The sequence below is a fragment of the Schistocerca piceifrons genome, chromosome 7 (genome assembly GCF_021461385.2).
Source record: "Schistocerca piceifrons isolate TAMUIC-IGC-003096 chromosome 7, iqSchPice1.1, whole genome shotgun sequence".
Lineage (NCBI taxonomy): Eukaryota > Metazoa > Arthropoda > Insecta > Orthoptera > Acrididae > Schistocerca > Schistocerca piceifrons.
In genome coordinates this window covers 218332626-218357595 of record NC_060144.1, presented here as the reverse complement: position 1 = coordinate 218357595, position 24970 = coordinate 218332626, and the positions used below count along the sequence as shown (strand labels likewise).

Below are 24970 nucleotides of genomic sequence, written 5' to 3'. Positions count from 1 at the left end.
TACCCTGGCCAGCAAGATCTCCGGATCTGTCCCCCATTGAGCATGTTTGGGACTGGATGAAGCGTCGTCTCACGCGGTCTGCACGTCCAGCACGAACGCTGGTCCAACTGAGGCGCCAGGTGGAAATGGCATGGCAAGCCGTTCCACAGGACTACATCCAGCATCTCTACGATCGTCTCCATGGGAGAATAGCAGCCTGCATTGCTGCGAAAGGTGGATATACACTGTACTAGTGCCGACATTGTGCATGCTCTGTTGCCTGTGTCTATGTGCCTGTGGTTCTGTCAGTGTGATCATGTGATGTATCTGACCCCAGGAATGTGTCAATAAAGTTTCCCCTTCCTGGGACAATGAATTCACGGTGTTCTTATTTCAATTTCCAGGAGTGTATATTGTTACCGAAGAAAACCTAATTCCAGGTAGCCTTGTTACAAAAATTATGACGCGATCATCACGAATAATGACGAGATTCCATACTGTTCTAGGCAAGTAAATATAATAGACACACTCGTGAAAATGATTGTGAACACTAGCTCGACCACAGTGAAAGCAAACCACGAGTGTTGAGGGGCAAAAGCAAACAGAGAGGCGCGTCGATGTGACTTACGACATTATTGCTGGTGGAGATGCAATGCTAGACGAAGGAGTGCTGCTTCTCGTAACGGTGCGTGAGTAACAGCCGGAGTTGTTGACACATTCTGATCGGAACTCATGACACTCGACATCAATAGGATGTTAGACGAGACTGCTTCTCAAACTTTCCATCCTTCATTAAGATGGCGACCACTTCCGAGTTACTGTTACTTACAAAGAGGGACGTCTTTCATCTTCGAACAACTGCGTACGACTGAGGATGAGAGATGGGATTTCTGAACTTCTGTTACCACCAACATTCCTCCTCAGCACACCTCCGCGATACGCGAAATGGTGTCAGATGCCAACACAAAATGGAGGCGGTGAGGCGAACGCTTCCTGTGTCCAGACTTGAGACGTGGCTTGGGGTCTGAAGATTACGCTGCCAGGACTGTTTGAACACCAAACCTCCGAAGCGCGCGATAAATTGGTGTCCCTGCGAGACTGCTTGCCGTCTGGTTCATATATGAACGTAACGGCTGTTAATTTTAAAGCAATCAGCCATCTTGAGGGATTTTAACAGACTTTAATTGATAGGTGGCCAGCAAAAATCATTAGACCCCTCTGTCCTATAGTCTGCCTTGAGGGCATGAAGACGGTGTGGTTTGATGGTCGGAGGATATTAACTTTAATGGTCAAATCCAAGAATTTTATTAAAAAAACTTTTAAGTTAATCAGCTCATAGGTCTGTGTTTGGTATCAACTGATTTGCTATCTCACCAGCGGTGTAAGTAAGTAATCAGATTACGGGAATTAATTTTATATCACTCTTTTTCTACATTTTTGGCACTGGGAAAGGCAATGTTTGGGACCATGCCGCGTGCGGTATCTGCCCATGAAACATATGAATATTTTTAAAAGTAGTTTTAAAATGAGAAATTCTTAAATTAACATTCATTAAATTTGTTGCAAGAGAAAGTATTAACGCTATTAAATTTTTAGTTAAAGCCGTGATGTTATTTTTTTAGAGGGTTTAGACAAGGAAATACAGTCAAATTCTTGTGCAGCAAGCTCTACTTATTGTTGTAATAAATGGCAAATAGTAACAGTTCTTTAAATATTGTAAGGAAAAGATAGAAAAGCAAATAAGATCCACATCTCAAACCCGAGTCTCTCCTGTCTCAAATAACTGATGAAGGAAATAACCCTCGACGAAAAGTGGTGTGTATATTATCGTTGATCAAAGTTTGTCGATGAGGCATTACCAAATAAATTAGAAGAAGTCCGAATGTTGGCGAAATGGCTACCTGAAAAATTACGTGTCAAAACCTATCCGAGCTTCATATGTGTTTGTCTCCAAGACACTACTCTGAGAGGGACGTATTACTGTACTTGATTTCGTATTTTATTCGGCAACTACGAGTTCCCAACAAATAGTGATTCCTAGCATTCTAGACCCTAGACCCATTTGAAGTATCCAGACACTGGTCCTAGAATATGGTTCATTTTATGAGAGGAAATGTGCAACAACGTTAACTGTGCTTGTACAACCTTGTTCTCATATAGAAGAAAGATATATTTAGATAAAGCTACTCGTGACGAACACATGTGAACTTCTATTAAACCTGCACATTCCACGAGTGATATCCCAAACGCTACTCAGAACGAGCACAACTCTCTGTGTTCTTCTTGAGGGTATTTTTGGTCTGTCGTTGCAACTACAAAAAGCGTTATTTTTTCAGCAGAGGCGTTTCGCTTTATTGAGTTAAAGCATCATCAGTGATCTGTAATTAAGTTATTTACATTTTGATTTGCTTTTTAGATCGAAAAACAGTTCGTTAAGGATAGGTTGATTGGTACTGCCGGTAATTTTTCAGCTGATTTCTCGCTTACATCGGGAAATGCGGTCTGCTAGCACATCGATGTTTTTCTGTTTTTGACACTGATAATCAACGATAAGCAGTTTAGACAATAAAAGAAGGTTTTGAACTATGGCGCAACAGAAGAAAGCTAAAGATTAGATGGGTAGATCATATAATTAATTAGGAGGTATTAAATATATTTGGGGAGCAAAGAAAATCGTGGCATAACCTGACTTGAAGAAGGGATTATTTGATAGGATATATTCTGAGACATCAAGTGATCACCAGTTTAGTACTGGGTGAATATAAGGGGGGGGGGGGGAGTAGGGGGAATAAAAATCTTAAAGGGAGACAAGCAGATTCAGAAGGATGGAGGTTGCAATGGTTTTTCGAAGATGAGGAGGCTTTCAAGGGATACAGAAGCATAGAGAGTTGCATCAGACCAGTCTTCGAACTGAATACCACAACGACAACACCGTATGGCTCACTTTATAATCCCTTATCACAGTATGGTTGCCAAGGCCTGGTGCAAGTATATTTGGTCGTCACTACCCTAGTAAGCCTACCAGGAAAAGAGGACCCGCCGAATTTAGCATGGAATCCGAACCATGTGTCGTTCCTGGCGAGTCTTCACATAGTTGAAAAGTGAAGTTTACAGTAAATGGAGACTGAATATTGATCCAGTTCGACCGATATTGGATCCCACGACTTCTCGGTTGTCCTGTCGCGCACCTTTCCACTAGCCCACTGGGCCAACAGGGATGTAACAGGGAACGTCCGCATCGGTTGTGCAGTCAGAGCGGTGGATTGCTAAGTGAAGGAGCCCAGGTTTGATTGCTGGCTGGGTTGTAGATTTTGCCACTCACGGAATGGTTGTTCTGTTGTCCTTACGTTCGTATCGTCATAATTGGCTTTCCACTGTTGAGATAGCTGTGTGGGCAAGTCCCAAAATTCAGTATATCGACAGAGAATATGTACTAATAATACAGAAGTTAAGATTTATTCTTCTCCAAAACTATTGTTTCCGCTACTTCTACACATTGCTTCCAGTCCACTGGAGCGATGAAAACCATTTCGACCTGATTGTTTGAGGGGGACGGGGGAGTGGATTTCTTTACCACGGACCAGAAACACACGCCACTGACATAGTGTTTCTCAGCTAAAAGTGTGTACATCTACAACAGCTGTTTGTATCTGGTAATTTGGAAATCTGAACTGACACCGAGTGCATACGGAGCATTCTGACAGAAATTTTTCCCTCGCTAAGGACGCGAATGGAATAAGACAGAAATTCACTAATATTGATACGCTGTAACGTCTGACACGCACTTTAATTTGGCGTTCGGAGTTTGTATGAAGATGCGAAAGTGCTTCCTCCTATCCCTTGATACAATCTCCTGTAGTGAAACAGTGTGATCTTATCAGCGCGTAGTCAAAAACATGTCTTGCTGCTATGTTTGGATTTTATACAACAATGAACAGGCCCATTACTAGTCATAGTCTGTGTTTTGTTTATCGACAACGTCAGTCACAATACCGTTTCGACAGTAGGAAATCCAGTACATCCACATACGTGTTGGAGGTGAAAGTAGACCTCCATTGTCAGTAAGGTTTAGTAGACTGCGTAATTATCTTAATCGTTACCTGGACAATCCGTCTTGAGTACGTTCTTCAGTCTTTCCTCATGCATCTAACGGTGTTTTGAAGCTTAGATACGTTGCTTCTTTGCGGCAAGAAGAGCTGTCAGTACTGGAAGTTGCCCAGTGAGCTGGAGTACACCACACAGGAGCCACTCCATCATTACACCGCAATCGTCAGGGATCTCAAGACCCGTAGCGTATTGATCGTTCTCTGCCAAGAGCACCAACTGGCTCTTAAGGATCCTGAGAAGAATAAAACATAATTGCGCAAATGGGAAGGCTGTTGTCGGCCCAGACAATTCACAAGCGTCTGCACACGTTCATTTTGGCCCTTGTGCGCCCCCGTTACGAAAAAAAGTGCAATAGTCCCAGTCCCGTAGCGCACAAATAATGAGGGAATGGGAACGGATGGAATGAAATCTGTATCAGTGGCATCGGGTGGTCCTCATCAAAAAGTACAGGATGTTTGTAGCGTCAGATGACCATCATAAAAGAGTGTGGAGGGGGGGGGGGGGGGGCAGGCATCAATGCACATCTCAGGTACGCAATTACACAGGGTCACCACGAAGGTATGTCAGTTTTTGTACTGGTATTACATCCGACACCCAGCTTCACTGTCGAGGGTGCTTATCGGGCTGTGTAGTATCGGTTCAGAACTTGCATCTCACTATAAATTACTACAGCCCTGATGAAAATGCACAAGAGTAACGCACCCAACCTCCTGAATACCCTCACCCAGAACGGTGAAACCAGCTGCAACCGATACTGACAGGAAACCGACTGAAAATGCTTGGAACCAGTATAAAGTTGCAACAACTCTTCGCAGAAATCCGCCTCAAAGACTGGATGACCATAGGACGGCCAGGCTTGGGCAGCAACATTTTACCCAACTTGTGGACAACAGGCCAAGTTACAATGTGCTGCATACAGCAGCAGGGTATTTTATGCCATCGATCGACAGGCGTGCAAAGATGGGCACTTTTGGGCCGCCTATACTTTGGTTAACGTTTGGTGTTTATTTCACAGCAAAATGATTTAGTTTTGTATTTCATAAAGCTTATTCTTTCACAAATTCCTTGAGTCTAACTCCTACCAACACACACACACACACACACACACACACACACACACACATACACACACACACACACACACACACACACACACGTATGCACACACACACTCACACACACCTGCTGATAAGCAGGGGTGTAACACTTTCTTTTTCAGAATAGACTGAAAAATCAGCCTACCAATTGCAAATAAAGGTTTAGTATCCATTGACCATGATTTCGATATTTGTAAAAATATCTTCTTCAGAAATATTAGCCCTAAAAATGTATACACCAGTTCCAAAATATTTTTTTTTACAAACTTAATAATATATTAATAGAAAAATATTTGTGAAGTAAGCGTAATCACTTATTAGATCACATGGTGCAGCAATAGGTTACATGAAGCCGAGTTCTCTTGTCATAAACGAAATTGGTGAAACAGGAGTTATTGCAAGCCATAGCTCCAGACTACATATATCGTACTTCAGAAAGACTGCTCATTAGTAAACGCCCGCAGGTAGAGGCTCTTGTCAACATATAAACGTAATAGGCGTCACAAGATAAAATATTTGCGTAAGTTACTTGTAATTTATGCCAGAGACTAAGGCCAACTACTACAAATATACAGACTCAGGCGACTAGGAAAAATTGGGCTGTAGAGGGCGCTAAATACACTCCTGGAAATGGAAAAAAGAACACATTGACACCGGTGTGTCAGACCCACCATACTTGCTCCGGACACTGCGAGAGGGCTGTACAAGCAATGATCACACGCACGGCACAGCGGACACACCAGGAACCGCGGTGTTGGCCGTCGAATGGCGCTAGCTGCGCAGCATTTGTGCACCGCCGCCGTCAGTGTCAGCCAGTTTGCCGTGGCATACAGAGCTCCATCGCAGTCTTTAACACTGGTAGCATGCCGCGACAGCGTGGACGTGAACCGTATGTGCGGTTGACGGAATTTGAGTGAGGGCGTATAGTGGGCATGCGGGAGGCCGGGTGGACGTACCGCCGAATTGCTCAACACGTGGGGCGTGAGGTCTCCACAGTACATCGATGTTGTCGCCAGTGGTCGGCGGAAGGTGCACGTGCCCGTCGACCTGGGACCGGACCGCAGCGACGCACGGATGCACGCCAAGACCGTAGGATCCTACGCAGTGCCGTAGGGGACCGCACCGCCACTTCCCAGCAAATTAGGGACACTGTTGCTCCTGGGGTATCGGCGAGGACCATTCGCAACCGTCTCCATGAAGCTGGGCTACGGTCCCGCACACCGTTAGGCCGTCTTCCGCTCACGCCCCAACATCGTGCAGCCCGCCTCCAGTGGTGTCGCGACAGGCGTGAATGGAGGGACGAATGGAGACGTGTCGTCTTCAGCGATGAGAGTCGCTTCTGCCTTGGTGCCAATGATGGTCGTATGCGTATTTGGCGCCGTGCAGGTGAGCGCCACAATCAGGACTGCATACGACCGAGGCACACAGGGCCAACACCCGGCATCATGGTGTGGGGAGCGATCTCCTACACTGGCCGTACACCACTGGTGATCGTCGAGGGGACACTGAATAGTGCACGGTACATCCAAACCGTCATCGAACCCATCGTTCTACCATTCCTAGACCAGCAAGGGAACTTGCTGTTCCAACAGGACAATGCACGTCCGCATGTATCCCGTGCCACCCAACGTGGTCTAGAAGGTGTAAGTCAACTACCCTGGCCAGCAAGATCTCCGGATCTGTCCCCAATTGAGCATGTTTGGGACTGGATGAAGCGTCGTCTTACGCGGTCTGCACGTCCAGCACGAACGCTGGTCCAACTGAGGCGCCAGGTGGAAATGGCATGGCAAGCCGTTCCACAGGACTACATCCAGCATCTCTACGATCGTCTCCATGGGAGAATAGCATCCTGCATTGCTGCGAAAGGTGGATATACACTGTACTAGTGCCGACATTGTGCATGCTCTGTTGCCTGTGTCTATGTGCCTGTGGTTCTGTCAGTGTGATCATGTGATGTATCTGACCCCAGGAATGTGTCAATAAAGTTTCCCCTTCCTGGGACAATGAATTCACGGTGTTCTTTTTTCAATTTCCAGGAGTGTAGATGCGCTAAGAACTGGCAGCTGGTTGTGTTGAAAAACAGCGTTTTGTAATAAAGTAAGTATGAAAATTCCTCTACAAGGCTTTTTTTTTTCTTTCTTTCTTTGGGCCTCGTCCCGCGCCAACGCGGGGTCGGCCTTGTTATTACGGATTTGGCAGTGTTAGCTGCAGAGGGTGGTCAGATGCCCTTCCTGCCGCCACCCCGAATCCTCCGCGATGTAAGTAGTGGACCCCAGCTGTCTGCGTCTAGTGGAAGCCATGAAATAGTGCGATCGTGTGAGTCGTGTAACTGAGTGGAACGTGGGGACCAGCCTGGCATTCACAAAGTGAGATGTGGAAAACCACCTAAAAACTACATCCAGGCTGACCGGCATACCGGCCCTCGTCGTTAATCCGCCATGCGGATTCGATTCAGGACTGGCGCGCCTACCCCAGTCCAGGAAGCAGCGCATTAGCACTCTCGGCTACCCTGGCGGGTCCTTTATAAGCCTATTAATAAGTAACATAAATTTAGCGTGTAGAAGGTGTTCTGCTTACAAAAGATCATCTTAGGGCCAATACTTCTTTAGAAGATACTTTTACAAATATCTAAACTATGGCCAAGGGATAATAAACGTTTATTCACAACTGGATGGCTGATTTTTCAATCTGTTCTGAGTTACACAGTTGCTGTTCCGCAGCCATGTTTAAGACTTTCTTCTTCTATATGTATTCAGTGATACCATTATTTTGGTGCTTAGTGCTATATGTGTCCTCACCTTTGACCAGTTGCTTGAGCTCGTCAGGAGTGACGGTGGCGCCTGGGGTCAGGACGACGAAGGCGGCTGGGTGCTCCTGGTCTTCATCGTGCGGTATGCCCAACACCACTGCCTCCGACACCTGCGGGTGTCCCAGCAGCCATGCCTCAATCTCAGACGGCGACACCTGCCGGAACAGTCAGCAGTCACTCCCCTGCAGGCCGCCGCAAAATACGTACAGTGTGCAGTTCACAAGAAGCTCTGCGAAATTCAGTTTGAGAACAAGGAAACAGTATGGGCAGGAGGAGGGGTTGTTGAGGGTGGGGAGGGGGGAGGAGGTCGCAAAATGCTCGCCCCTCCCGTGGCACTGGATGAGCAGCACATGCCTCTTATATCGTGCCAAAAGGCGAGCAGCTCAGACACCGCAGCCTACGTTGGCTGGGTACAGGTTTGGCAGAGCTGGGTTTTTTGAGCTGGGGTCTGGTGGTAGCTTCCACTCTCCCCGGAGCTCTAGTTGTGCTTCGACGACCACCGTGCATTGCAACAGTAGAGCGTCGTGTGGCACAGGGAATGGGAATCCTTGCTAAACTGCCTGGGAACTTCTAAAAACTCCGTCTTAATGTGTGCTGCACTCCGATGAGACGGATGGCTGTTGAGTCGGAACAGCCGTTAGCGGACAACTTCTCAGGAAGCTGTCACACTTCAATTAAATAAGCTTCATCCAGGAAAGGAGGGCTCTGTCTGGATTGATCCGTATTTCTCTATCTTCTAGTGGAACGCCTATGGAGCCTACATTAATTTCAAACACTTCAGGCCTTCGGGCGGTCTGCTGGGTATCATTAACTTCCAAATCCCAAAGAGACCACGTACGGATACTCTAGCTAGAGTCTGTAATATTAACAGACCACCTCCTGTGTAAATATGTGTTTACTGTTATTAAACGCGCTGAAGCTACGTTTGAAAAATTGTCGACTTTCGTCATAGATGAAGCCTTAGAGAGAGTTTCAGGGCAACCCAAGCCTATCAGCAGACTACCTGGGGCGTCTTGTCACCGCCCGCGCGGCTCCCCCCGTCGGAGGTTCGAGTCCTCCCTCGGTCATGGTTGTGTGTGTGTCGTCCTTAGTGTAAGTTAGATTAAATATTGTGTAAGCTTAGGGATCGATGACCTCAGTAGTTTGGTCCCTTACCACAAATTTCCAGTTTCCACATTTCTAGTCGTGACAATGAAAGTTACCCAAATAAACAAGATATTAAACGCCGGCCGGAGTGGCCGTGCGGTTCTAGGCGCTGCAGTCTGGAACCGAGCGACCGTTGAGGAATGTTGGTTTTAAGTGGACGCAGAGAGTTGAAGGACGGTGTCGCCTGATAGAGGATTAATGGCGTTTCTTAGATGTGGTGATGATATGTTGAGCTAGAGATACGTAAAGATACTAAGGACGACGTTAAAAATTTATCACCTGTGTGGAACATTATTTAAAGTCAGGCTACTTTGTTTGTAAGGTAACATTTAAAATGAATTGTCAAAGAGCGTTACTATCTGGTGTGTTGATATTAAACAATGAAAATGTTATTTAAAAGAGCGTTTATACATACCGTGTTGTAGAAGAAAATACATCTGGCAGAAGATAAACTGTAAGGGCGTAACACGTCGAATTTAGTGTGGTTCGTAGTGAAAGTGGTTAGCACAGCGCACTAGCATTCGGAGGACGTCGGTTCAAACCCGCGTCCGGCTATCCAGATTCTTATTTTCCGTAATTTCCCAAAACCGCTCTAGATAAATGCTGGGAAGGTTCCCTTGAAAGGGCAAAATCGGAGCTTGTGCTCCGTGTCTAACGACCTCGATGTCGATAGGACATTAAACCCAATCTCCCTTCCTTTCGATTTGTAATGAGTAAACAACATCCATTAGTACAAATACAAGCTGAGTGAAACATGTGGCACTCGCATTCTGGAGGACTGTGGTTCAAAACCCCGTGCTGCCATCCAGATATAGACTTTCGTGATTTCCCTAAATCACCCCTGTCAGTTCCGGGATGTTTCTTTTGAAAAGATCATTACCGATTTGTTTCCCCATCCTTCCGTAATTAGAGGTCGTGATCCGCATTTAATGTTGGCGCAGTCGACGGGACGTTAAATTCTAATCTTCCTTCCTTCCTTTGAAACAAGTGTTTGTGTGAATTTGTATTCCAGCCCAACTGGACAAAAATGGGTCAAATGGCTCTAAGCACTATGGGACTTAAAATCGGAGGTCATCAGTCCCCCAGAACTTAGAACCACTTAAACCTAACTAACCTAAGGACATCACACATATCCATGCCCGAGGCATGAAGCGCCTAGAACCGCTCGGCCACAGCGGCCGGCCCAACTGAACATCCTCCCATAAATTATACTGAATATATCAGCCAAATTTCTCCTATCATCAATCATTTATCAGCCATTTACAATCTTAACGGCGATTTTCGTAGGATTTGGGAGGTAGAAGCGGCCATATTGGATAGAGAAGGGACAGCAGAACCAGAGACTGCAGCATCACTCGCCGACATCAGACGTCACAAGGCAAGCGCAACTGACCTGCTTACGTCTTTGATCATAGAAACAGTTTGACAGTAGAAGAGAACCAATAAACTGTATCACGTTGGCATTAAGAATGTAGCAAGCACTGACATTTGGAAGCAATGCATAAAGATATTTATTCATACAAGCTATATTAGAAGCATTCTAGAACAAGTCTTCTAGTAGAAACTAGCTCAAAACCATGAAAATTTTACAAGTTTCAATGTATTTGAATGAAGTTCGTTTGTCTCTTATAAAATAGATTTTACGCCGAAGTAAAGACTAGCAGTGGAGTCCAATTTTATCAATAGTAATAGTAAAATGGCGCAGTAATAACTCACAATGACTAAACGTAATGTGCATAGCAGTGGATAGGGAGGCGTTTTATATCCAAGAACATTGACGTAATTCCGATAACTCACGTGGACACCGCGGTATTTGACGAGTTCTTTTATTCTGTCAACGACGTAGAAGTTTCCATCGGTGTCGTAGTGACCAACGTCTCCAGTGTGGATCCAGCCATCCTTGTCCACGAATTCGTCTATGATAGTCGGTCCTTTGAAGCACAGCTCCCCATCGACTCCTGGACCGAGACACTTTCCAGTCTGCAAGTCCAGTACCTGCAGACAGAGCAGTCAGTTACAAATCTTACGCACGCACAGAGTCTACCTTCAAAATTAATACTCTGCTCTGAGTCCAAGACATAGAAAATTTGTTAGAGATATCCTCGTGACACGCAGCAGGCTGTTTATCGTGGCACTGCCAACACACTGCCAGTTGCGAAATGGATACTTTCACCTTGCCATGCTTGACTGAACAAGCTGCAAGACCTTGTCAAAAATGGCTGAGTGCAATAATTCAATGATGGGAGAAATGAATCTACTTACCACTTTGAATCATGCTTTATGACGTGTTCGAAACACCCTGAAGTCCGGTAATTCCTATCCCCTTTTACTTCTTAATCATGTCTAAGACTTCAAGATGTGTGAAACTATTAGCAATTCACTAAGCATACAGCGGGATAATATCATTGTGTATCGATCATGCATTGACACATTTGACTTGTTATATCTTCTGTACCGATTTGCACCCGTGGTCTATGGGTAGCGTTTTCGATTCATAATAAAAACGTTTTCGGTCCTAGGTTCGAATCGCGCCGCGCAGCTGTAATTGAAGAAATGTCATGATGATCTCTCCATTGGGAAAAGATTCCGGAATAGTCCCCCATTCGAATCTCTGGGAGAGGAATACTAAGGGGGAGGTGACCATGAGAAAAAAGACTGAATAATCAACGAAAGGATACCGTTGTAAGAGTCGGGGCGTGGAGTATCAGAAACTTGAACGTGCTAGGCAAACTAGAAAATCTGAAAAGGGAAATGCAGAGGCTCAATCTAGATATAGTGGTGTCAGATGAGTATAGGGCAACATCAACAGCAGCAGAAAATGGTATAACGGGATTAAGATTCGTTATGAATAGGAAGGTAGGGCAGAGAGTCTGTTACAGTGAACAGTTCAGAGATAGGGTTTTTCTTATCAGAATCGACAGCAAACCAACACCAACAACGATAGTTCAGGTATACATGCCGACGTCGCAAGCTGTAGATGAAGAGATAGAGAAGGTCTATAAGGATATTGAAAAGATAATACAGTACGTAAAGGGAGACGGAAATCTAACAGTCATGGGGTACTGGAATACAGTTGTAGGGGCAGTAGAAGAAAAGCTTACAGGAGACTATGGCTTGGGAGAAGGAATGAGACAGGAGAAAGACTAACTGAGTCGTGTAATAAATTTCAACTAGTAATGGCGAACGCTCTGTTCAAAAATCACAAGAGGAGGAGGTATACTTGGAAAAGGCCGGGTGGTACGGGAACATTTCAGTTAGATTACATCATGGTCAGACAGAGATTCCGGAATCAGATACTGCATTGTAAGGCGTACCCAGAAGTAGACATTAATCAGGAAGAATCAATACGCAAAGAAGTGGGATACTGAAGTACTAAGGAATGACGAGATACGCTTGAAATTCTCTAAGGCTATAGATACAGCAATGAGGAGTAGCTCAGTAGACAGTGCAGTTGAAGAGGATTGAACATCTCTAAAAAGGGCGATAACAGAAGCTGGGAAGGAAAACACAGGTACAAAGAAGGTACCTGCGAAGAAACCATGGGTAACAGAAGAAATGCTTCAACTGATCGATGAAAGGAGGAAGTACAAAAATGTTCCGGGAAACTCAGGAATACAGAAATAAAAGTGGCTGAGGAATGAAATAAATAGGAAGTGCAGGGAAGCTAAGACGAAATGGCTCAGAGCACTATGGGACTTAACGCTGAGGTCCCCTAGAACTTAGAACTACTTAAACCTAACTAACCTAAGGACGTCACACATATATGCCCGAGGCAGGATTCGACCCTGCGATCGTAGCGGTCACGCGGTTCCAGACTGTAGCGCCTAGAACCGCTCGGCCACCACGGCCGGCTAAGACGAAATGGCTGCAGGAAAAATGTGAAGACATCGAAAAAGAAATGAATGTCGGAAGGCCAGACTCAGTATACAGGAAAGTCAAAACAACCTTCGGTGACATTAAAAGCAAGTGTGATAGCATTAAGAGTGTAACGGGAATGCCACTGTTAAATGCAGAGGAGAGAGAGCGGATAAGTGAGAAGAATACATTGAAAGCCTCAATGAGGGGCAAGATTTGTCTGATGTGATAGAAGAAGAAACAGGAGTCGATTTAGAAGAGATAGGGGAGTCAGTATGAGAATCATAATTTAAAAGAGCTTTGGAGGACTTAAGATCAAATAATGCAGAAAGGATAGATAACATTCCATCACAATTTCTAAAGTCATTGGGGTAAGTGGCAACAAAACGACATGCCATCTGACTTTCGGAGAAACATCATGCACACAATTCCGAAGACGGCAAAAGCTGACGAGTGCGAGAATTACTTCACAATCAGCTTAACAGTTCATGCATCCAAGTTGCTTACAAGAATGTATGACGATCAGTTTGGCTTTAGGAAAGGTAAAGGCACGAGAGAGGCAATTCTGACGTTGCGGTTAATAATGGAAGCAAGACCAAAGAAAAATCAAGACATGTTCTTAGGATTTCTCGACCTGGAAAAAGCGTTGAACTATGTAAAATGGTGCAAGATGTACTCAACGCAATTGGAACTTGTGACGAGTGCATATTGAAAATTTTAAAATATCGATTTAAAGCTGATTTGTCACTGCAATTAGAACTAATAGCAGCCAAAAACTCTAAACGGAGGCGAACAATGTGCACAAACAATTTTTACTAATATTTCGTGTTTCCTTAAGTATGATAATTCCTTACTGAGTTTCAGTTTTGATTTTAATGACTGGAAAACAGCACTGACGGTGTTAAACTTTCACATAGGTTTTGGAACAAAAATTCGTATTTCTGATTTTAAAATAAAAAAAAAATTCTTTTTGAATTCGCCGCCTTGAATTGCTTAAGGGCCACATAATCACTGAACTGTAAACTTCCGTTGCCAATATTGTTTAAAGCCAATAATTTTTTTGATGATTATTGACTTGTAATAAACCTTCTTTACAAAGACAGTGTAGTCAAAGTAAGTTAATTTTAAAGTTATTCTATTAACAAGATTCTCCTTTCCAATCTTATTGCCAGAAGGGGCTAGTCCGTGAGCAGAAAATGACATGGACATCCAGGACACTGCAACATGTATAACTAGAGGTTGCTTGAAGCCTTTTCTCTTCCGGCAGCTCTGCAACTACTGTGACAGCTACGTTGAGCTTCTGTTAGTAAGAACAAAGTGAGAAAATCAATCCAACGATAGTGAATGTGCGACGTATTTAAATCGAAAGCTTAACGCATTGACAGTAAAGAAAAGTTGCAAACGAAATGCGCCTCATATTCAAAAGAATGGCAACGATTGAAGAAGTAAGAATTTATAGTATTAACGCCCTCTTTAGAAAATTACAAATGGCGATCAAAAAGTTTCCATTAGATAACGTTACTACAGCGTATACGCAACGTAGTGCGACTAGGACGTGGGTATATAATCACCGACATGTAAGCATGGGATTGGTGTAGCATTACGACGTGTGTGCAGTAAGTGCGGAAACTTGAACTATGGCGACGTTACTACCGACTGCATCCAGACAAGACCAGCGTGCTGTTATTATTTTCTTGGCTGTCGAAGGATAAACAACGGCAGACATCATCGGAGAATGAGGAATGTGTATGGGGCAGCATGCCTGCTCGAAACCACCGCTTTTGTCGCTCCAAGTTCCGTGCTCGTCACGGTTCGATACGAGACGCCAGTCGGTCTGGCAGACCAGCCTCATCCATTTCAAGGCACCTGGTGTCTCCATCAGTGGGAAACGGTACTGCGCAACACTGATGAAATTACGATGTGCAATTAAAGTGAAACGTCGCGCAATCCTGTGACAGGGCGTCCTGTGGCCCCATTTTGCAAATGTCTTATCGCAGAAGTTATGCCAACACTCGTGCACCCAGCCTATAGCGCATTCAGTCCTGTAAAAGAGGCCTCCAATGGTCGACGATTCCTGTCGGACAAGGATGTGGAGCAGGTACTTACGGACTTCTTCGCGCAGCAGGACACGGTGTTCCACCAAACGAGTATCTTCAACGGGCTGTGTCGTTGTGACGGTTGCCTCAATGCTCACGGCGATTTTGCCTAATTGGCGTACCGACTCTGGACTGTACGAATTTCGAAAGGATAATTTTGATTGCCCCTCATATTTACGCTTAGCAGATACAAGCATAAATGTCGCATGCTGATAAGTCATTAAAATAAACGTATTGTTCTTCATAGCTGCTTCTTTTGAGCACAGTACACGGTCTAAATAGTGTAGTAAACCATACATTTTGAAACAGTCTTCTGTCATACAGCTTTACGGTAGTATATAAATGTCTTCGACAATAATTAATATTACTTCCTCCAGTTTATTTCATCACTTTTCTCTTCGGCTTAACTCTATTTAGCTTGTAACAGTAACTAAGGAACAGTAACAAAGAGAATCCCTTTTTCCTTCTAAAACCCGGTCTACAGTGTAATTAAGTTTAGTTTTATTTTCTTAAAGTTTTGTAATAGTTCTTTTATTCTCACACTTCCCTGGTAAGTCATTAGAATAAACATATTATTCTTCACAGCTGCTTCTTTTGAGCACAGTACACGGTCTAAATAGTGTAGTAAACCATAACTCTTGAAATAGCCTCCTTTCATACAGCTTTAAGGCAGTATATAAATGTCTTTTACAATTCTCTCCGGTTTAACTCTCTTTAGGTTGTAACAGTAGGGAAGTAGCTGTAACGAAGAGAACCCCTTTTTCCTTCTAAAATCCGGTCTACAGCGTAATCAAGTTTAGATGTACTTTCCTTACACTTTTGGAGTAGTTCTTTTATTCTCATAATTCTCTCGAATGCAAATTTTTCTCAGTTATATCTACAACTTTAGCAGTCCTTTAATTTCTCTACTCCTCAGAAATTTTTTTGGCTACTAGCTATCTAGCACGATATCGTATCACTATGGAGCTATTTATTTTGGAGATGTTTCCACTCCACTTGTATACTAAGACAGAGTCTTGACATACTGCTTGGCACCCCAAAAACTGTTCCGCTAGATTCATTAAATCCTAGACATATCATTTCTAGTTGAGTAGTGTGTTTTATCTGGAATGTAGTACTGTATGGTCGTGACTCACTGAAAGTTAAAGAGGAAGTCGAAAAATACTTGGATAGTTTTGAAACATGGTTGTGGAAAAAAACGCTAAATGTGAAAGAGACAGAGAATGACGAATGAAGAAGCACTTGAAAGAACAGGAGAGGATTTTTAGACGCCTGTATTCTCTTCTGACTGCTTCATTTGCAGCATTTTGATATTTTCTCCGTCCGTCAGTCAGAGTCAATATTTCGTGCGTTATCCAACGATTTCTGCTGGGCCTTGTCTTTATTCAAGTTTGATCATCTGCTGTCTTCCTCGTTTCATCTCTCAAAGCTATCCATTCTTCTTCTATTACTTTTCATACTCTTATTGCAGCCTAATGCTTCCTTTGAAGCTCTAAGTAATATCTGCTCATTCAGATTATCCATATCCTATCTCTTTAAATTCCTGCTTTTCTACAATTTATTCTCTTTTAATCTGCAATGTGGAAACAGTAAATTATGGTCAGAGTCCACATCTGCCTATGGGTGTGTATGGTAATGGAGGACAGCACTTTATGAGTTAGTTTCCCCTGTTACGTTTCGTAGGTCTTCATTCATTTGCAAAAGTGAGTGCATCTAACGTGACTAACGAGCACGGAAGCGTATGTTCAGTGGATAGTGTGCCAGCTAATGTGTAGGCGCTCTCAAAAGTGTGAGTCACTAGTGAACCGCTTTATGGGCAGTGTACGCAAATGAACGCACCGCAGAAAATGTTCATTCCGGATTTAACTTACATGGGGAGGCCGCCAATAGTGAAATTCAGATTCGATTCATACTGCGCATAAGAAAAGCTCATGGCCAGAGGTGTAATGTGGCAAAGCACCAAGATGCATTTCTCAGCCGTTGTCGAGAAAATCGACAGTTAAAAGAAACCGTTGCGGTGAAATACTCTCTACCATTAATAATTTTCTACAGCGTCCTGGCGCAGCGGTAAGCGCTCGGGTTCGTAATCCGAAGGTCGCCGGATCGAATCTCTCGCTCCATGCATTTTTTTTATTATTAGTTTTTTGTAATTCAAATATATATATATATATATATATATATATATATATATATAAAACTATTAATGAATTGCTTACGCATGTTGGTGAAGGCGGATGGCTCTCCAATTGTACCGCCTCCATTTTTCCGTTTTTTTAACAGGATGTACCAAAGCTCTCCCGTCCGCACTGATTTTCGACGACGTTATAAGTTGCGCTAGGCACCGCATCTACCTTCTTTCGAAGTTAGCAGGCAACTACGCTGTTATGCGGCGGCTCGTTTCGGCCCATTCAACATCTGTCCTTCAAGTGTAACGAGCGAGTAACGGAGTTTATGTTTCATACATGCCGCAGCAAATTTGTGTTCGTGGGGTCTCTATTCTAATTCGAACGTTTGACTTACGCTACACGTATTCGTTTCGGAATACCATTTCCACGTCTTCCGTTAACTATACGTGGTTAACATTATGGAGATAATTAATAACATTTGTGAAATAGAACTTTGTTTGCGGAAAGCATAATGATGTTCGAAGTCGCCAGTTTTTGCACGACAAACGACTTTCAACAACTTATTGTATGCATAATTGTTGCAGCTGATTGCCGGGAATTATATATATATATATATATATATATATATATATATATATATATATATTTGAATTACAAAAAACAAATACAAAAAAAGGTTACATGGCGCGAAATTCGATCCGGCGACCTTCGGATTACGAACCCGAGCGCTTACCGCTGCGCCACGATGCTGTAGAAAATTATTAATCGTAGAGAGAATTTCACGGCAACGTTTTCTTTTAACTGTCGATTTTCTCGACAACTGCTGAGAAGTGCATCTTTGTGCTTTGCCACATTACACCTCTGGCCATGAGCTTTTCTTATGCGCAGTATGAATCGAATCTGAATTTCACAATTGGCGGCCTCCCCTTGTTAGTACTTTCGGAGTACTGACGCTTTCCATACGATGATCCGAAAAAGCATAAGAGTAGCGACAGGTTTTTCCAGAATTTTTACACGCAAGCACTGTGTAAGACTAGGAAGTGACTTTGACTGTGTATGTATCACTTCTAACTGTAAAGGTATTTAAAAAGACGGTGGGGCAGCATCCTCGAGTCATTATGCTGTCTCAAGAGGATGGTTAAGTGATTTCGGCGCATGACTTTGGGCTTGAGAGAATTCGTGATTTCTACATGTTAAGCACGCCGTCAGTCCCGTGGGACTGTCAATGAACGCTTCGTTTGGACGAGATCAGTGCATTGGGAAGGCAGTGTCAAGGTTACAAAGAAATGTTGTAATTTTATTGAAGTTTATTAAAACATTCAGTACAAATATGGGGCTTAGATTTCTGTGCATTGCACAAGAGAAAAACCTCTTCAGTTAATTTTCTTGGTGCATTGGTGCTGAATGTTTTTGTGTTTGTCGCGTAACATTCAGAACAATATTACGCACTTTTATGTGCCTTAACTTCGTTTGTTACTAACTGGTGTATACTTCTTCTTGAATCGATACTGACTGCAGTTGCTTCATGTGACTGCTTTGTGAGCGCATCTGCCAATTGTTTCCGAAAGATTATGACTGACACTTTCCGTACATGTAACGCGTTCACAACAGTGGTATTCGGAAACGGTCAATTGCTAACTTTCGACGCCATTTTACTATCAACCTCAATTGACTGCTACATGGACTCATGTGACCAGACGACTCAATATCAGTCTTTCCTTTATTATATTTAGTAATGATTTTTGGTTTTCGGCAAACAACTCTTTTTGTAGACAAGCTTTCCATTCGAATGTTTGGTGGAAAAAACCGAACTGTGTCTTTTGTCCTTCCATCTTAGAACCGTAATTGCTTGAATATTCTGTTTTGCGTTCCACTACCCTCGCTTTAGTTTCATCATTACAGTTTCTTTGGGAATTCCTTTGCGATTTAGTCAAAGGGTACCAAAAAAATTTGTGCTATTTTCAAATAATTTGTCAGTGTGAATTCGAAAACTGTAGCAGTATCCTTTATCGTAGTACAGTTTAAACATATTAATGTCGTACTCGCGGCTCTTTTGTCTCAAATATTGCCTGAATATAATTCGTCCTCGGAACGGTATTAGAGACCCTTCGATTCATAGTATTTTTTATAATTTTTGTTCAGTTCGTCGATAATGAATGAACTTTGAGAGCGATCTGAATGCATCAACTTTTGTATTGCCTGCGAGATGCAGGATTCTCAACAGAATTTCCGAACAATAGCTGCTCGTTACCTCTCGTGAGAATGTTTGAATTAAGCAATATGGATGTATGGAAGGAAGTTTCACCAATCCCGTCCACAAAATCAATCCAAACAAACCGCTTTACTTCGTTCCTGTTTGTTGCCACCTATTAATTCAAACATTTGCAAACCTTTGTCGTTTGTGTAGCATAAGAACGCGTGTGTTCACTGACGTGTTCAAGTACTTAATCTGCGACAAAGAGTCCACAAAAATCTTCGACTTTATTACGGCTTTGCTCATTTTCATCACTAACTTGGCATCGTGGACACTCGTAAAACGCACAGTGTTTGGCTGGTTCCCTGGAGGGTCAAATCCTTAGTGAAGCGTCAGACGAATTATCACTGTCGTGTGATGGGAGTCGCATTGCGCGGCGACATTTGCATGGTATAAATAACGCACTCGATGGATCACTGTCTTCTCCTGGTGACATTTTTGTACAATATGCAACAAAGCTTTGTGAAACTAACCACTCTTTACATAACTGTGGCTTTCTCTAACTGATTGTCTCTTGGAGCTCGTCTTCTTACTACACCTGTAAAACTATAGGAAGCTACCGTAGACTATCGTAAGTAAGCGTAGACTACTGTAATTTTCCTAGGAGCCTTGCTCAGTTAGGATCGTAACCGCGTTACCTGTACCTTAGGTACCTTACATAACTGTCGGACGTTACTTCATTTCGATCGCATTGTCTGCGTATGAGATCAACGTCTTACTAGTTTCCCACAGAAACTGGGAACGGCGAAGCGTCTAGAAACTGCGTGAGGGCCGCGTAACCTACGGAACATTATTGTTCTGTGCATTATCCTCCTGTGTGTATTATTTGAAAATAAACAGTATTTATAGCTAAATTGAAACTGTCAGTTTTTAAATCTGGCTTTACTGGAAAACTGCTGATATGTAAGGTGAAACAGAGGGATGTTGTAGTAATATATATATATATATATATATATATATATATATATATATATATATATATATATATATATATATATAAATTTATCATTTAGGGCTAGAAAACGCTATATTTAAAGAAAAAAAAAAAACGCGAAACCAAAACGTAACAAACGTCATTTCAGTACTTCGCCGACCTTAATAAAACACGTTTCTGTTATTCATAAACAACTTCAAATTTATCAGTAATGACAGGAAACGATTGCATGCGATCATTATGAAGAACGTTCTATTGAGCACAAAATAACAACATTGTACAGATATTTTGTGTTTGTGCATGTAAACTCTACTTGCATCAAAAGTAATTGTTTTGGTTACATAAAAGCGCCAAGGTCACGCGATCAACTAATTTTTATTACTTATAAAATTCAATTTATATTTTTAAGGATACAAAATACACAATGGAATAATACTGAACGACGTGCGGTTCTAATTATGTGCAAAACAAAGAAACAAAAGACAAACAGAAGGCGTCGACTTCCAAGTTTCTCTTTCATACATTCATTTATGTTCGTTTCCGTACAAATGCTACCAATTCTAAAATTATGTTCGTCATTTATGTACTGTACCAAAACTACTGAACCCTAATTTCGGTAGAGCGCAGCTCTATTTCTTACCAGATAACAACCATTTATACACAAACTTAACTACAGTCAAGTAGTGTACATACACTGTGCTTACTAACTCAGCGCCGGCCGTTGTGGTCGAGCGATTCTAGGCACTTCAGTCCGGAACCACGTGGATGCTACGGTTGCAGGTTCGAATCCTGCCTAGGTCATGGATGTGTGTGATGTCCTTAGGTTAGTTAGGTTTACGCAGTTCTAAGTCTACCAATGACCTCAGATGTTAAGTCCCATAGTGCTTAAAACCATTTGAACCACTTTTTACTTACTCAGCTCGGCGGCAGCTGCGAACAAAATTTTCCTTTGAACGCCTGTGCGGTAGGTGGCAAACGCGGCCTGACCGTCTGATGGGTTGCTGCTCCGGCAGGCGCAGCATTACATGCTCGTTTATTCACCAAGTCGACACACGTCAAATGGTCCCTAGCACGCGAGACCACCACCTCAACCGAAAGTACAGTAAAATCGGCTCCGTGTTCAACATGTTAATTAAAACAATGGCTCTGAGCACTATGGGACTTAACTTCTGAGGTCTTCAGTCCCGTAGAACTTAGAACTACCTAAACCTAACTAACCTGAGTACATCACACACATCCATGCCCGAGGCAGGATTCGAACCTGCGACCGTAGCGGTCGCGTGGTTCCAGACTGTAGTGCCTAGAACCGCTCGGCCACTCCGACCGGCCAACATGTTAATTACATACTGCTCATGTTCGTTGCAAGTCAACTATGTAACTATATAATCCTCTGGTTTTCGTTTGAACCAGGATTCTGATGATTGCTAAAGCCGAAACGCGTAATAATGGATTGATAAACGGGGAATAACTGGTTTCTAGTGCTCTCTGCGTTGCAGATCCTTCCTCTGCAACCAGTTCAGCAAATTGCAGACTATTTAAATTACATATTGTTTCTCAAACTCGTACCTGATCTAAATTTCAAAGTGGTCGAAATAGCATTCTTCGTTCTATAAACGAATAACGCACGTCAAGTCTCTTTCTATAAATGTATACCGTGCTAAAGCTTACTGTTAACATGATTTTCAGAAGCATCGTTAAAGGCGTGAAAGAAAAGACGTTCGCCTGATACCGCTGTCTTTCGCGTGCTCTCGTCTGAGACAGTAGATGCCTGACACAACTTTATTTGTCAATCCATCGCTGATGTAAACTGCTGATTGTAAGAGGAAAATGCATCTCTCAGGCATATTCGACGGGTCTCTGCAGTTTAGATCTTTTTATTTATGAATAATCACTCTTACTTCTCAGGCCACCTCAATTTATTAAAATAAATCTTGAGTAATTACAGTGTGCACATATTGGAGCAGAAAAGCAGGACTATGCTTGAGTGCTAGATGGAGGAGACGGGAAATTATGGTGTTTTGGCGTTCGCAGCATTTTACAAAAGAGATATCGTCTTTGGCACGCTGATCATCCTGGTTAATTAATAGTGTTCCACCTACTCACTAGAATAACTGGCCAGTGACATACAACTGATACAATTCTGACCACTTTAGCCTAAGGTTTTGTTGACACTCTTCCAGTTATAGCAATGGTAAACTTGGCTTAATTAATATGTTTTCCATTCCATGTTTATTCAGTTTAAGTTACTGTGCTACTTAATCTCGTGAAAAGTGGCCAACATACAGACACTTACACGGAGGTGACAAAAGTCATGGGATAGTGATATGGACATATATAGAAGGCGACAGCATCGCGTACATAAGGTATAAGGGGGCAGAGCATTCGCGGAGCTGTCATTTGTACTTAAGTGATTCGTGTGAAAGGGCTTTCGGTGGGAATTAATACACTTTGAACGCGGAATGGTATTGACAGCTAGACGTATGGAATATTCCATTTTGGAAATTTTTAGGCATTCAGTATTCTGAGATCCGCAGCGTCAAGAGTGTTACGAGAATATCAGATTTTCAGGCATTATCTCTCACTACGGCCTACACCTAACGCCAAGAGTAGTGGCGTTTGCCGAGAGTTGTCAGTGCTAACAGACAAGCAGCACTGCGTGAAATAGCCGCAGGAATTCATCTGGGACCTACAACGAACGTATCCGTTATGGCAGTGTGACGAAATCTGGCGTTAAAGGGCTGTGCCAGCAGACGACCGTGCTAACAGCATGACATCGCCTGCAGCGCCTGTCCTGGTCTCATGGCTTTGTCGGTTGGACCCTAGACGACTGGAAAACCGTGGCCTGGTCAGATTAGTCCCAATTTCACCTGGTAAGAGCTGATGGTACGGTGGCGCAGATCCCACGAAGCCATTGACTCAAGTTGTCAACAAAGCACTGTTCAAGCTGGTGGTGGCTTATCAATGGTGTAGGTTGTGTTTACATGGAATGGACTGAGTTCCTGTGATCCAACTGAATCTATCATTGACTGGAAATGCTTATGTTCGGCTACTTGTAGACTATTTGCTACCGTTCATTGATTTCATGTTCCCAGACAACGATTCGCCGTGTCACCGAGCCACATTCGTTCGCGATTGGTTTGAAGAACATTCTGGACAATTCGAGCGAATGATCTGGCCGCCCAGATCACCTGGCATGAATCCCATCGAACATTTATGTGACGTACTTGAGAGGTCAGTCAGTTCGTGCAAAAAATCCTGCACCGGCAACACTTTCGCAATTTTGACGGCTATATTGTCATTGCTTAATATTTCTACAGGGGACTTCCAACGACTTGTTGATTACAGGCCACGTCGAATTGTCAGTCATAAGGAGGTTCGTCGCGATATAAGGAGATACACCGTGACTTCTGTCTCCCCAGTGTACAGCTGCAGAGGAAATATACTTCCTTTCGATAGCAGTTGTAGAAATGTCATGTCCATTATGATTATCCGGGCTGTTATGCAGTGGTCGGTTGATGAATTTTGTCTCAATTCCCAACGTTTCGTCTCCGTCTGCGGGAGACATCTTCAAGGAGGTCTGTAAATCGATGGAAGGTCCAACACACCCGCTGGCTCGCTAGCGGCATAACAGCCCGGATAGTCATAACGGACATGACATTTCCGGCCGTGAAAGTCTACATTTTAGTATCAGTTGTAGAAATGATCTACGGAATATGTAGCTAAGTAATGTTTAGCAATGTCCAGAGGGCTCACGCAACTGACTGGCGTGTAGCTGTGTGGTGTACCTTGGCTTGCACTCCGGCATGGAGGCGACCCACGGATCCAGGTGGCGGCCGGTGAGGGCTGGCGAGCACGTTGCACACCGGTAAGGCCTCCGTCTGGCCGTACCACTGCACCAGCGGCCGGCCTGTACACGCCTCCACCCACGCGTGCGTCTCCGTGTTGAGAGCGGCTCCTCCGGTGAAGCACAGACGCACCTGCTGCATTGCCGGCCGCAGTCGGCCTTCCGGAGAATGGCGAGCCAGCGATACCCACTGGTTCGGCGGCATGAAGATGGCGGTGGGCTGCGGAAAAACACACGTCACCTTTGCCCTTCCTGTGAGTCGTCTCGCTGCACTAGTGGCCAAAGCGTAGCCAAATTAAGAAATGAGCACATTTCCTCAAATGGGCATCGGAAGCTTTAAACTGCGAGATTACTCATTAGACTTTTGGTATAAAAATGCATGTAAAATATGTAATTATAAAAGTTATGGAACATAACGATACACATTAAACGAAAATTAAAAACTGCAAACTGTCTTATACAACAACAAGGAATTTATAGGACATACCGGGTGATCAAAAAGTCAGTATAAATTTGAAAACTGTATAAATCACGGAATAATGTAGATAGAGAGGTAAAAATTGACACACGTGCTTGGAATGACATGGGGTTTTATTAGAACCGAAAAACTACAAAACTTAAAAAATGTCCGACAGATGGCGCTTCATCTGATCAGAATAGCAATAACAAAGTAAGACAAAGCAAAGATGATGTTCTTTACAGGAAATGCTCAATATGTCCACC

At 43.3% G+C, this 24970-nt stretch overlaps 1 protein-coding gene across 1 annotated transcript in view; it reads right to left on the bottom strand.

The window, feature by feature from the left end:
• Positions 1-8159: 8159 nt before the first annotated feature.
• LOC124805561 (4-coumarate--CoA ligase-like 1) overlaps positions 8160-24970 on the bottom strand; it is a 91577-nt gene continuing 74766 nt past the window's right edge. Inside the window, exons 5-7 of the mRNA XM_047266128.1 lie at positions 24189-24467; positions 10936-11133; positions 8160-8174 (exon numbers count right to left, since the gene is read on the bottom strand). Coding sequence (XP_047122084.1) covers positions 8160-8174; positions 10936-11133; positions 24189-24467 — 492 coding nt within the window. The remainder of the gene's footprint in view (positions 8175-10935; positions 11134-24188; positions 24468-24970) is intronic.